Source organism: Natator depressus, chromosome 1 (genome assembly GCF_965152275.1).
Source record: "Natator depressus isolate rNatDep1 chromosome 1, rNatDep2.hap1, whole genome shotgun sequence".
In the NCBI taxonomy this organism is placed as follows: Eukaryota; Metazoa; Chordata; order Testudines; family Cheloniidae; genus Natator; species Natator depressus.
This window is the reverse complement of record NC_134234.1, coordinates 70,236-84,820: the sequence shown is the minus strand read 5'-3', so window position 1 is coordinate 84,820 and position 14,585 is coordinate 70,236. Positions and strand designations below refer to the sequence as shown.

The window sequence follows — 14,585 nt, the reverse complement described above, 5'->3', positions numbered from 1 at the left end:
GGAGCAGGTGTGGGTTCTGAGCCATCTGGGAAAGAGCATAACTTCAGAAGGCAGGGATGATCCCACTGGGCTTTGGTGTGGGTTGGTCAGAACCAGGCCAGGGATAAGAGGCACTATCCACTCCAGCAGCCACATGGCCTCCTCTCCCCATGCCCAGTCTCTTAGAGCACCTTCTCTTGTCTGACAGCTCTCTCCATGCAGGAGCTAGTACACTGCTTATTGTGGTGAAGCTGCATCCCTCGGAGGATCCCACAAGTTTAGGGCCTATTAGCTGGGGTACAATGAGTGTCGACTCTGAGCTAGTCACAGCAACATGCTCAGGATGGGGCATTTGCTGCAGTGTGAATCCTGGAGACAGGAGGTATGCCCCCACCATGGGGATTGAGCTGTCCATGTTCAGGCCAGCCAATTGTATGGGAATCTGGCCAGCACTGCCAGTTTGAATATGTTTTAGAATTGGGAGCAGGTTGTGAGTCTGTCACTGGGGGAGTGAAGCCCCTGCTGTGAGGGAGTGGAGCGGGTTGTGGCTTTCTCCCTGAGGGAATGTGGGTCTCTGTTTTAGGGATGGGCCGAGTGCAGTATCATTGATATGAATGAGTTCTATGCCAGCTTTATCCCCGAAGATGAGCGACGGAGAGTGCAGGCTCTGGAGCCCTTTGATGAATATGAGGTAACTTTACCCCTTTTCTTTCTTACACCAGGGGCCTGGCTTTAAGGGGCTGTAGCTTCCCTGGTGGTCATGGGGCTGGCTGCACAGGTGCTGCTGGGGATATAGGTGTTACTGGGTAAACAGAAGAGGCCCTGGGAATCTGAGACCCAGTTAACACGGAGCCTGCAGGGAAGCTGCCCATGAAGCTGGGGCAGGCAGCAGACGTTCTGGCCTTTTAATATATGTTTCAGTGACTGCCTGCCTCCTGCTCCCACAGCTGGCTGCACAGGCCCCATCCCATGGGCAGAGTCAGACCCAGTTCCCTAAACTTCCCAGAAGTCAGTGCAGGCCCCAGTGCTGCAGCTTACTTCCTGAGTGGGCCTCTGCCCTAGCTTCAGTCTTCAAGTGGGCTCAAGACCAGACCTAAGGTAAAGTGCCCGGATTACAGCAGTGCGGTCTCTGCACCAGAGACAGGGAAAAGGAGAGCTTTCCTGGTGCATTGTTGGAGACTTTGGCATCATTTTTAATAGGATCTGGGAATCTAACATCTGCTGTGGGCCTGCATCCCTTCCCCTACATCCCTCAGTGCCCCACTCCCCACCACCACTGCTGCAAAGATCTGAGTTTCTCTCTTCTGGCTTGCTGCAGGAATGGCACCTGAAATGTTCACATTACTTTATCCTGGCTGCATCGAAGGGGAAAGAGCTTGCCTGGACTCCTCTGTTCTCCAAGATGCCAGGTAAATATGAACTGACTCTCACTGGCACAGGCCTCTGAAAAGATCCAGGGGTATAGCCTTTCTCCAGAAAGAGCACATGAGATTCTGCCATCTGAGTAGACCTCTCCAGCCTTCCTGCTCATGATGACTTTGCAATCTGTAGCTGTCATAAATTTAGAGAGAAGGGTAACATAAAATCCCTCCTTGGCAGCTGTACTAAATCGCTTTACCAGTAAGGGGTTAAGAAGCTCAAATAACGTAGTTGGCTCCTGACCAGAAGGACCAATGAGAAAAGAAGATACTTTCAAATCTGGATAGGGAGAGTTTGTTTGTGGCTCTCTTTGATGGTTCCCTCTCTGGATGGAGGGAGAGACCAAGCAGGTACATCATCTCCTGAAAATATACCTGGAATGATCCATCTAAAATCGCAGAAATTGTAAGTAGGCAAGGAAATGCATTAGGTTATCTTTTGTTTTAGCTTGTGAATTTTCCTGTGCTACAAAGGTAGTTTTATTCCTGTTTTTGTAATTGTGAAGCTGAGTCCAGAGGGGGGTCCTCTGTGTTTTAAATCTTTTTATTATCCTGTAAAGTTACCTTCCATCCTGATTTTGCAGGTGTGATTCTTTTACTTTTTTCTTTATAATAAAGTTCTTCTTTTAAGAACCTGATTGATTTTAGTGTCCTGAAGATAGAGGGTCTGGTCTGTATTCAAATTGTTAAGGCAATTAGTTGATATATTATTCTCAAGCCTCTCCAGGAAAGGGGGTAAAGGGGCTTGTGGGGATAGGGATTCCAAGTGACCCTTCCCTGAATTTTTGTGTAATTCACTTGGAGGTGGCAGCAATACTGTCCAAGGACAAGGAAAGGAATTTGTGCCTTTGGGAAGTTTTTAACCTAAGCTGGTAGACCTTAAGCTTAGGGGGTCTTTCATGCGGGTCCCCACATCTGTACCCCAGAGTTCAGAGTGGCAGTAGCACTGACAGTAGCACTGAGGTCAGATTTGCACCCTGCGATGTTGGTGTTCTGGCTCAGTGGGACTGAGTGGTGAGAGCTTTTCATTCCTTCAGGTTGTTACTCTCCTAGTTTTGAGTTATTCTGGATGGTGGCTGCAACTCCTCCCTCCCACCCACTGCTCATTTGTGGCATTCTTTAGACTCCGTGTCTCTGATTTCCTCACTTCTGCCTCCCCACAAGGCCTTGTAGGCCATCCTGTTCTCTCTCATATATATATATATAGCAGGCTTGGCCAAACCGCGGCTCATGAGCTGCATGCAGCTTTTTTACTGTTAAAGTGCGGCTTGTGCAGCCCCCAGACCATTTTCTGCCTACTAGACTAGGGGTTGGGAGCTCGGGCTTCTGCCATGTGGCGGGGTGGTGGGGCTCAGGGCTTTAACCCCACGTTGGGCAGAGGCTTCTGCCCCATGGGGTTGAAGGCCCGGGGCCTCCTGCGGGGCTGAACGTCTGAGCTTCCCCCACCTCCCGAATCTGGTAGGCAGAGGAATGGTGCTCGGGCCTCCAGGAAATAATTCAAGAGAATTTAAACCCTGGTGAACCCAATAGCATGAGAGTGAGACTGATAGAGAAATTTGCCCATGCGCATTATATAAGGAAATTGCATCATTCTGTATTCAGATGTTGCGCTGTGTGGACCTTGTATGCTCATGATCTCCCTGCATCTGCAGAATACAGACTGTGTTTACTGTTCGTAAGTCGCATTTGAATAGTTTTAGATTTAAGTGTTAACCCTGTGTTAATTTCGTGGATGACAATTGTTAGAGGGCTTTCCCTTCACCCTGCCACTTCCCTGGTTCTTGTCACGCAGACAGCAAGCAGCAAAAGACCAGAAGTCCGAAGTACAGACAATGCAATGTTTATTGGGGTTAATTTCCAGCAAGCATGATTCCAATTTCCCACCCGCTTCCTGTTTGACCCCAGTTTATATAGTAATATTCTCAGCTATACCTTAATCAATCATTTTACTGAAATTTAACTAACCAATCCTAACATATTGTAACATAATTCTCTAACCAATTATATCTCAGGTTTCAGAGTAGCAGCCGTGTTAGTCTGTATCTGCAAAAAGAAAAGGAGTACTTGTGGCACCTTAGAGACTAACAAATTTATTTGAGCATAAGCTTTCATGAGCTACAGCTCACTTCATGCATCCGATGAAGTGACCTGTAGCTCACGAAAGCTTATGCTCAAATAAATTTGTTAGTCTGTAAGGTGCCACCAGTACTCCTTTTCTTTTTGCAATTATATCTCACTACCTCAATTAACTTACACCTAGCAAAATTAATTATACAGCAGACAGAAACAATTAGAGAACCAGACAGATTCACAATAGAAAAGTGGGGGCCATAAAGATAAAACAATACTGAAATGAGAGTTTCACAACCATTGATAAGTGATTTCTTGCCAGACAAGATGCTATCAAACTAAGTTTTCTTTAACCATCTTAAGATCTGTTTCTTTATCTGGTGGTGGTGGGCACTATCAGGAAAGGATCATCTTCCTAACAGCCCAATACCACCTTATTTCAATGTGACTGGTTTGGAATGTGAGGATGTGACCATACGCTTCCGAGCTTATGGCTACCCCTGCACAAGGCCTCAGACTATCTTGGTGAGAGAAGGCCCATACACAGGCGGATTTGTGATTTTGTTTCTTATACCTCTATAACTAGCTAAGTGATAAAAATACACCAAAGTTCTTAAAGTATAGGCCTTTACAGGCAGGCCTGAATATCTATTTTCTAAGGACATCTTCAAAATGGTAAGAAATGCAAGTATGAAGAAGAAAACGGAAGTTTTAAGCCAGTATTGGAGGAAGATTTTGCATTCACTGTTAAAGATGGCAAACCCCTGTGCCTTATCTGCAATGCCTTGCTCACTCACTACAAAGCAAGCAACTTGAAATGTCACTACGAAATGAATCACAATAACTTTTCATCTAAATACCTTCCTGAATCAGAATTAAGGAAAAACAAGCTAACCACATTAAAATTACGCCTAAACAGTCAACAAACACTACTTTTGGCATTCAGTAAGGAAGCTGACACAATGACTGAAGTTAATTTAGTTATGTCATGGAATATCGCTCGTGCTAAACATCCATATTGTGATGGGGAATTTAAGAAGAATATTGCAGAAGTGGTTGCAATTTTGGATGCAACTAACAAAAAACTTCAACTAATAACGCAAATTTAAATTTTGCACCACACTATGGAGAGCCATATTTCCCAGATCAGTGCTGATGTTGCAAGCAAGCTGCAAAACAATCTAAAGAATTCTCTAGCATTCAGTCTAGTTGTTGAAAAATCCACAGATATACAAGGTAAACCACAACTAACGATATTTGTTCGCTATGTTTCCGTGGATGTAATTGTGAAAGAAGAAATATTGAACTCAATGGCGCTAAAAGAAACAACCTGCAGTATTGATGTAAAGAATGCACTTGACAAAGCATTTACACATGCTGATATACCGCTGGATAAACTCGTCAGCATTGCAATGGATGGAGCACCTGTAATGGTGGGGAAAAAAAGTAGGCCTTATCATATTCTTGAAAAGCAATCCCAAATTTCTGGAGTTTTTCCCTGTTTATTGCATCATCCATCATGAACATCTCACAGGCAGATATTTCAAGTATGAAAATGGTCATAGAAATTGTCAGGTTCATCCACGTGAATGGGAAGACTCATCAACAGTTCAAAAATTTAATCAAAGAGCTGGATCTTGAAGAGAAACCTAACAACGTCTCTTTCTACTGTATTGTGGGGTGGTTATCAACCAGCAATGTCATATATAGGCTTGTGGAATGTTGGAACCTATTAATGCTTCCCTTGAAGAAAAGGAAAAGTCCTATCCACATCTGAAAGATGAGCAATGGATGTAGGATCTGATGTTTTTCACTGATATTATGCAGCATCTGTGCAAACTCAACTTGGCATTCCAAGGGTAGGATAAGATTATTTCTGACCTTACTCAAACAGTCTTCAGCTTCTAGAACAAGTTAAAGCTTCTGCAGGGAGACATAGTGTCAAGACAGTTCAATCACTTTCCCCATCTCAAGAGTAGGGTAAACACATTCCCTGAATTCGAAGTAGAAGATCATAAACACGAGGAATACAGAGGTAAATTACAAGGTCTGCTTGATGATTTTGGGGGCAAGTTTGAAAACTTGCAGAAGTTGAGATCCTGCTTCGCCTTTCTTATAAACCCATTCATGCTTGATGTGAACAACAATGGCTGTCCGATTCCCCAAAACCATGGTTACAGAAGGATCTACTGTAGAAATGGAACTATTGGAACTCCAGGAGGATCAGGCTCGAAAGGTGATGTGTAAGTCACAGTCTGCAATCATGTTCTAGAAGCAAGTGCCCAAAAGGAAGTAGACTAACTCAAGAAGACGAGTGTGCGACTCATTTTAGTTTTCAGCACAACATACTGCTGTGAATCGCTGTACTCCATGATGAAGTTTGTAAAATCGAAACCTCTGACCGAGCTCCTCCACACCACCTTGACAACATAGCAACCAGATTTCCAAAGACTTACGACCAGGATGGAGACCCACAAGGCCTCTAGGTCAAGCAGTAATTCGCTGTGATTCAGTAAGTAGGATGTTAATATTTTAAATGCATGTATAAAGGTCGTGCATGTCTTCATAGAATCATAAAATATCAGGGTTGGAAGGGACCTCGGGAGGTCATCTAGTCCAACCCCCTGCTCAAAGTAGGACCGATTCCCAATTAAATCATCCCAGCCAGGGCCTTCTCAAGCCTGACCTTAAAATCTTCTAAGGAAGGAGATTCCACCACCTCCCTAGGTAACGCATTCCAGTGTTTCACCATCCTCCTAGTGAAAAAGTTTTTCCTAATATCCAACCTAAATCTCCCCCACTGCAACTTGAGACCATTACTCCTTGTTCTGTCATCTGCTACCACTGAGAACAGTCTAGAGCCATCCTCTTTGGAACCCCCTTTCAGGTAGTTGAAAGCAGCTATCAAATCCCCCCTCGTTCTTCTCTTCCGTAGACTAAACATCCCCAGTTCCCTCAGCCTCTCCTCATAAGTCATGTGTTCCAGTCCCCTAATCATTTTTGTTGCCCTCCGCTGGACGTTTTCCAATTTTTCCACCTCCTTCTTGTAGTGTGGGACCCAAAAGTGGACACAGTACTGCAGATGAGGCCTCACCAGTGTTGAATAGAGGGGAACGATCACGTCCCTCGATCTGCTGGCAACGCCCCTACTTACACAGCCCAAAATGCCATTGGCCTTCTTGGTAACAAGGGCACACTGTTGACTCATACCCAGCTTCTCGTCCACTGTAACCCCTAGGTCCTTTTCTGCAGAACTGCTGCCGAGCCATTCGGTCCCTAGTCTGTAGCAGTGCATGGGATTCTTCCGTCCTAAGTGCAGGACTCTGCACTTGTCCTTGTTGAACCTCATCAGATTTCTTTTGGCCCAATCCTCCAATTTGTCTAGGTCCCTCTGTATCCTATCCCTACCCTCCAGCGTATCTACCTGTCCTCCGAGTTTAGTGTCATCTGCAAACTTGCTGAGGGTGCAATCCACACCATCCTCCAGATCATTTATGAAGATATTGAACAAAAGCGGCCCCAGGACCGACCCTTGGGGCACTCTGCTTGATACCGGCTGCCAACTAGACATGGAGCCATTGATCACTACCCGTTGAGCCCAACAATCTAGCCAACTTTCTACCCACCTTATAGTCCATTCATCCAGCCCATACTTCTTTAACTTGCTGGCAAGAATACTGTGGGAGACCGTGTCAAAAGCTTTGCTAAAGTCAAGGAACAACACGTCCACTGCTTTCCCTTCATCCACAGAGCCAGTTATCTCGTCATAGAAGGCAATTAAATTAGTTAGGCATGACTTGCCCTTGGTGAATCCATGCTGACTGTTCCTGATCACTTTCCTCTCCTCTAGGTGCTTCAGAATTGTTTCCTTGAGGACCTGCTCCATGATTTTTCCAGGGACTGAGGTGAGACTGACTGGCCTGTAGTTCCCAAGATTCTCCTTCTTCCCTTTTTTAATGATGGGCACTACATTAGCCTTTTCCCAGTCATCCGAGACTTCCCCGGATCGCCATGAGTTTTCAAAGATAATGGCCAATGGCTCTGCAATCACATCCGCCAACTCCTTTAGCACTCTCGGATGCAACGCATCCGGCCCCATGGACTTATGCATGTCCAGCTTCTCTAAATAGTCCAGAACCACTTCTTTCTCCACAGAGGGCTGGTCACCTCCTCCCCATGCTGTGCTGCCCAGTGCAGTAGTCTGGGAGCTGACCTTGTTGTGAAGACAGAGGCAAAAAAAGCATTGAGTACATTAGCTTTTTCCACATCCTCTGTCACTAGGTTGCCTCCCTCATTCAGTAAGGGGCCCACACTTTCCTTGGCTTTCTTCTTGTTGCCAACATGCCTGAAGAAACCCTTCTTGTTACTCTTAACATCTCTTGCTAGCTGCAACTCCAGATGTGATTTGGCCTTCCTGATTTCACTCCTGCATGCCCGAGCAATATTTTTATACTCATCCCTGGTCATTTGTCCAATCTTCCACTTCTTGTAAGCTTCTTTTTTGTATTTAAGATCAGCAAGGATTTCACTGTTAAGCCAAGCTGGTTGCCTGTCATATTTACTATTCTTTCTACACATCGGGATGGTTTGTCCCTGTAACCTCAATAAGGATTCTTTAAAATACAGCCAGCTCTCCTGGACTCCTTTCCCCCTCATGTTATTCTCCCAGGGGATCTTGCCCATCAGTTCCCTGAGGGAGTCAAAGTCTGCTTTTCTGAAGTCCAGGGTCCATATTCGGCTGCTTTCCTTTCTTCCTTGTGTCAGGATCCTGAACTCGACCATCTCATGGTCACTGCCTCCCAGGTTCCCATCCACTTTTGCTTCCCCTACTAATTCTTCCCGGTCTTGCGGCTCTCAAACTTCTGAAAGTTATCATATGTGGCTCAGAGGGTTAGTAAGCTTGGCCACCCCAACATACTACTATTTTCTACAGGACTCCTGCCTCATTCCGCATAGGATGAACAGCTGTTTAGTATTTTGTTTTGTCCTCATTGTTCAATGTGTGGCCCCATGCCTCAAGTATAGCAGTTTTCAAACACTGCTCCGCACACAGCATTATTTATTTCTTCATAAGCTTACCAGTTGTATTTGAGTGCTTCATAAACATTCATGAAAAGTATTTTCACAACATCTCTGTGAGGAGCAGTGGTGGTATTATCCCTGTTTTACAGACGGGCAATTGACCCACAGAGAGATTAAGATCAGAAGTATCCACTAATTTTGGGTGACCGATTTGAGGTACCTAGGGTTTGAGTTTTTCTGAATATTTAGCATTATATAGCACTTCATATGTTCAGATCACCCACTGACTTCATTTGCAGCTGTGAATGTGCAGCACTTCTGCAAATCAGACTTGCCTAGCACCACATAGTAACTCTGTGGCAGAGGCAGGGGTAAAATCCATTTATCCAGGGGAGTGTTAAACTACTTTAACCATGGCTAGTGAAAAGGGGACTGCAAACAGGGGAGTTTGAGAGGGAGTTGTAATATAGTCGCTATGGTTAGGAAGGGCCCCATCACCAGTGCCAGCGCTGCTCCTGTCTCCTCCACCTGCGCCTGTATCCAGACAGACAACCTAACCATGGACGCCTCTACCCAGATCCTGGTGTGGATTTGCAGAGACTGTGGCCTGCAATTCCCACTCTCGGAAAGCCAGGCTAGGGGGACCATCCAGTGCAAAAGGGGCCTGCTGGTGGAATCTCTCAGGAAGCAGGTGGGAGAGCTACAGGAAGAGGTGGCTAGGCTGAAGAGCATCTGTGCACAGGAGGAATTCCTCGAGAGTATTCACATGGAGACATCCAAGGCTGAGGAAGCTATCCAGTTACTGAGGATTGCTGTCACACCAGTGGGGGAAGAGGATAATGGCTCTGTCACAGGGAGGACACTGGCTGCTGGTTACTTCAGGCAGCTGACAGTGCTCCACCCCTACTCCCAACCCACCCACCATGGTGATGGAAAACTGTTATGCTGCCCTGGCAACGAGTGATGAGGAGTCGCCCCTGGAGGAGGCGGCGGAGAAGCCATGTACCCGCAAGACTGGGAGGATCACAGCCACCACTCCCAGGAGGAAACTTAGGGTAGTGGTGGTTGGTGACTCTCTTCTGAGGGGGACGGAAGCACCCATCTGTCACCTTGACATGGCATCCCGGGAGGTATGCTGCCTGCCAGGGGCCGTATCCGAGACATTATGGAGGGATTGTCAAGGATCATCCGGCCCTCTGACTACTACCCCATGCTACTCATCCATGTGGGCACTAATGATACTGCGAGGTATGACCCTCAGCAGATCAGAAATGACTACAGGGCTCTGGGAGTAAGGGTGAAGGAGTTCAGAGCACAGGTGGTGGTCTCTTCAATCTTTCTGGTCAAGGGTAGAGGCCCAGGCAGAGACAGAGGCATCCTGGAGGTGAATGCCTGGCTGCAAGGATGGTGTTACCAGGAGGGCTTCGGCTTCCTTGACCATGGGATGCTGTTCCAGGAAGAAGGACTGTTAGGCAGAGATGGGGTCCATCTATCGAGGAAGGGGAAGAGCTTATTTGGATATGGTCTGGCTAACCTAGCAAGGAGGGCTTTAAACTAGGTTCAAAGGGGGCAGGTGACCAAAGCCCACAGGTAAGTCAAGAACATGGAGACCTGGGAGAAGGTTTGGAATTTGGGGGGAGCAGGGGCTGTTAGAGCAGGGATAAAGGAGAGACAAGACAACTGGTGTGGAGGGGGATCAAATCAGTATCTTAGATGTCTGTATACTAATGCAAGAAGTATGGGGAGTAAGCAGGAAGAACTTGAAATGCTAGTGAATAAACACAACTATGACATATGGCCCACAGAGACTTGGTGGGATAATACACATGACTGGAATATTGGTATAGAAGGGTACAGCTTGCTCAGGAATGACAGGCAGGGAAAAACAGGAGGAGGTGTTGCCTTATATATTAAATATATATACACTTGGACTGAGGTTGAGATAGATACAAGATCTTGTTGAAAGTCTCTGGGTAAGGATAAAAGGGGTAAAAAACCAAGGGTGATGTTATGGTAGGGGTCTACTACAGACCACCAAACCAGGAGGAAAAGGTGGATGAAGTTTTTTTTTTTAAACAGCGAACAAAATCATCCAAAGCACAAGACTTGGTGGTGATGGGGGACTTCAACTACCCAGACATCTGTTGGGAAAATAACATAGCAGGACACAGATTATCCAATAAAGTTCTTGGACTGTATTGGAGACAAATTTTTATTTCAGAAGGTGGAGACGGCTAATAGGGGAGAGGCTGTTCTAGACTTGATTTTGACAAACAGGGAGGAACTGGTTGAGAATTTGAAAGTGGAAGGTAGCTTGGGTGAAAGTGATCATGAAATGACAGAGTTCATGATTCTAAGGAATGGTAGGAGGGAGAACAGCAGAATAAAGACAATGGCTTTCAAGAAGGTAGGCTTTAGAAAACTCAGGGAGTTGGTAGGTAAGATCCCATAGAAAGCAAGTCTAAGGGGGAAAACAACAGAAGACAGTTGGCAGTTTTTCAAAGACACATTATAAAGGGCACAAGAGGAAACTATCCCACTGCATAGGTAAGATAGGAAACATGCCAAGAGATCAGCCTGGTGTAACCAGGAGATCTTCAATGATCTAAAAATCAAAAAAGAGTTCTACAAAAAGTGGAAACGAGGTCAAATTAGAAAGGATAAATATAAACAAATAAACACAGTATGCAGGGACAAAATTAGAAAGGCCAAGGCACAAAACGAAATCAAACTAGCTAGAGACATAAAGGATAACAAGAAAACATTCTACAAGTACATTAGAAGCAAGAGGAAGACCAAGGACAGGGTTGGCTCATTACTCAGTGAGCGGGGGAAATAATAACAGAAAATGTGGAAATGGCAGAGGTGCTTAATGACTTCTTCGTTTTGGTTTTCACCAAAAAGGTTGGTGTTGATTGGACGTCTAACGTAGTGAATACCAATGAAAATGAGATAGGATCAGAAGAGGCTAAAATAGGAATAGAACAAGTTAAAAGTTACTGAGACAAATTTGATGTCTTCAAGTCACCAGGGCCTGATGAAATGCACCCTAGAATACTCAAGGAGCTGACTGAGGAGATATCTCAGCCATTAGCGATTATCTCTGAAAAGTCATGGAAGACGGGAGAGATTCCAGAAGACTGGAAAAGGGCAAATATAGTGCCCATATCTATAAAAAGGGAAATAAGGACAACCTGGGGAATTACAAACCAGTCAGCTTAATGTCTGTACCCGGATCAAAGATAATGGAGCAAATAATTAAGCAATCAATTTGCAAACATCTAGAAGATAATAAGGTGGTAAGTAACAGTCAGCATGGATTTGTCAAGAACAAATGTGTCAAACCAACCTGATAGCTTTCTTTGACAGGGTAACAAACCTTGTGGATAGCGGGGAAGCGGTAGACGTGGTATATCCTGACTCCAGTAAAGCTTTTGATACTCTCACATGACCGTCTCATAAACAAACTAGGGCAATGCAACCTAGATGGAACTACTATAAGGTGGGTGCAAAACTCGTTGGCAAACCGTTCCCAGAGAGTAGTTATCATTGATTCGCAGTCATGCTGAAAGGGAATAACGAGTGGGGTCCCACAGGGATCAGTTCTGGGTCCGGTTCTGTTCAATATCTTCATCAATGATTTAGATAATGGCATAGAGAGTACACTTATAAAGTTTGTGGATGATAGGAAGGCCAAAAAAGAAGGCCCCGAAAGAATTTGAGGAACAGTTAGCCAAAGACTCAAAAAGTAATAGCAAATTTTTTTTTAAAGTACATCAGAAGCAGGAAGCCTGCTAAACAACCAGTGGGGCCACTGAACGATTGAGGTGCTAAAGGAGCATTCAAGGACGGTAAGGCCATTGCTGAGAAACTAAATGAATTCTTTGCATCGGTCTTCACGGCTGAGGGTGTGAGGGAGATTCCCAGACCTGAGCCATACTTTTTAGGTGACAGATCTGAGGAACTGTCCCAGATTGAGGTATCATTTAGAGGAGGTTTTGGAACAATTTGATAAACTAAACAGTAATAAGTCACCAGGACCAGATGGTCTTCACCAAAGAGTTCTGAAGGAACTCAAATGTGAAATTGCATGGCTACTAACTAGTCTGTAACCTATCATTTAAATCAGCTTCTGTAACAGATGATTGGAGGATAGCTAATGTGACGCCAATTTTTAAAATGGGCTCCTGAGGTGATCCCGGCAATTACAGGCCTGTAAGCCTGACTTCAGTACTGGGCAAACCGGTTCAAACTATAATAAAGAACAGTATTGTCAGACATATGGATGAACGTAATTTGTTGAGGAAGAGTCAACATGGTTTTAGTAAAGGGAAATCATGCCTCACCAATCTACTAGAATTCTTTGAGGGGGTCAACAAGCATGTGGACGAAGGGGATCAAGTAGATATAGACTACTTAAATTTTCAGAAAGCCTTTGATCAGGTCCCTCACCAAAGGCTCTTAAGCAATGTAAGCTGCTACAGGATAAGAGGGAAGGTGCTTTCATGGATTGGTAACTGGTTAAAAGATAAGAAACAAAGGATAGGTATAAATGGTCAGAATGGAGAGAGGTAAATAGTGGTGTCCCCCAGGGGTCTGTACGGGGTCCAGTCCTATTCAATATATTCATTAATGATCTGGAAAAAGGGGTAAACAGTGAGGTGGCAAAACTTGCAGATGATACAAAGTTACTAAAGATAGTTAAGCCCCAGGCAGACTGCGAAGAGCTACAAAAGGATCTCTCAAAACAGGGTGACTGGGCAACAAAATGGCAGATTAAATTTAATGTTGATAAATGCAAAGTAATACACATTGGAAAGCATAATCCCAACTATACATATAAAATGATGAAGAACTAGGGGTGAACAAATGAAATTAATAGGCAGCAGGTTTAAAAGAAACAAAAGGAAGTTTTTTTTACACAACGCACAGTCAATCTGTGGAACTCTTTACCAGAGGATGTTGTGAAGGCCAAGACCATAACAGGGTTCAAAAAAGAACTAGATAAATTCATGGAGGATAGGTCCATCAATGGTTATTAGCCAGGATGGGCAGGAATGGTGTCCCTCGCTTCTGTTTGCCAGAAGCTGGGAATGAGCGACGGGATGGATCACTTGATGATTACCTATTCTGTTCATTACCTCTGAAGCACCTGGCACTGGCCACTGTTGGAAGACAGGATACTGGGCTAGATGGACCTTTGGTCTGACCCAGTCAAGCCATTCTTATGTACCAAGCTTGGAGGGATTGCAAGTGCTTTGGAGGATAGGATTAAAATTCAAAATGATCTGGACAAACTGGAGAAATGGTCTGAAGTAAACAGGATGAAATTCAAAAAGGACAAATGCAAAGTACTCCACTTAGGAAGAAACAATTAGTTGCATATTTACAAAATGGGAAATGACTGCCTAGGAAGGAGTACTGCTGAAAGGGATCTGGGGGTCAATGTGGACAAGAGCTAAATATGAGTCAACAGTGTAACGCTGTGGCAAAAAAAGCAAAAATCATTCTAGGATGTATTAGCAGGAGTGTTGTAAGCAAGACATGAGAAGTAATTCTTCGGTTCTACTCCATGCTGATTAGGCTTCAGCTGGAGTATTGTGTCCAGTTCTGGGCATCACCTTTCAGGAAAGATGTGGACAAATTGGAAAGAGTCCAGAGAAGAGTGACAAAAATAATTCTAGGTGTTGAAAACATGACCTGTGAGGGAAGATTGAAAAAACTGGGGTGGTTTAGTCTGGAAAAAGAGAAGACTGAGAGGGGACATAACAGTTTTCAAGTATGTAAAAGGTTATTACAAGGAGGAGGGAGAAAAATTGTTTTTCTTAACCTCTGAGGATAGGACAAGAAGCGGTGGGCTTAAATTGCAGCAAGGGCGGTTTCGGCTGGATATTAGGAAAAACTTCCTAACCATCAGGGTGGTTAAGTACTAGAATAAATTGTCTAGGGAGGTTGTGAAATCTCCGTCGTTGGAGGTTTTTAGGAGCAGGTTAAACAAACACCAGTCAGGAATGGTCTAGGTAATACTTACTCCTGCCACGAGTGCAGGGGACTGGACTAGATGACCTCACAAGGTCCCTTTCAGTTCTATGATTC

General features: G+C 44.7%; 1 protein-coding gene across 2 annotated transcripts in view; it reads left to right on the top strand.

Moving 5' to 3' along the window:
- LCMT2 (leucine carboxyl methyltransferase 2) overlaps positions 1–14,585 on the top strand; it is an 89,111-nt gene that overhangs the window by 10,383 nt on the left and 64,143 nt on the right. For both annotated transcript variants that reach the window (XM_074953778.1, XM_074953784.1), the window contains 2 exons: positions 563–670; positions 1,298–1,388. In XM_074953778.1, coding sequence (XP_074809879.1) covers positions 563–670; positions 1,298–1,388 — 199 coding nt within the window. The remainder of the gene's footprint in view (positions 1–562; positions 671–1,297; positions 1,389–14,585) is intronic.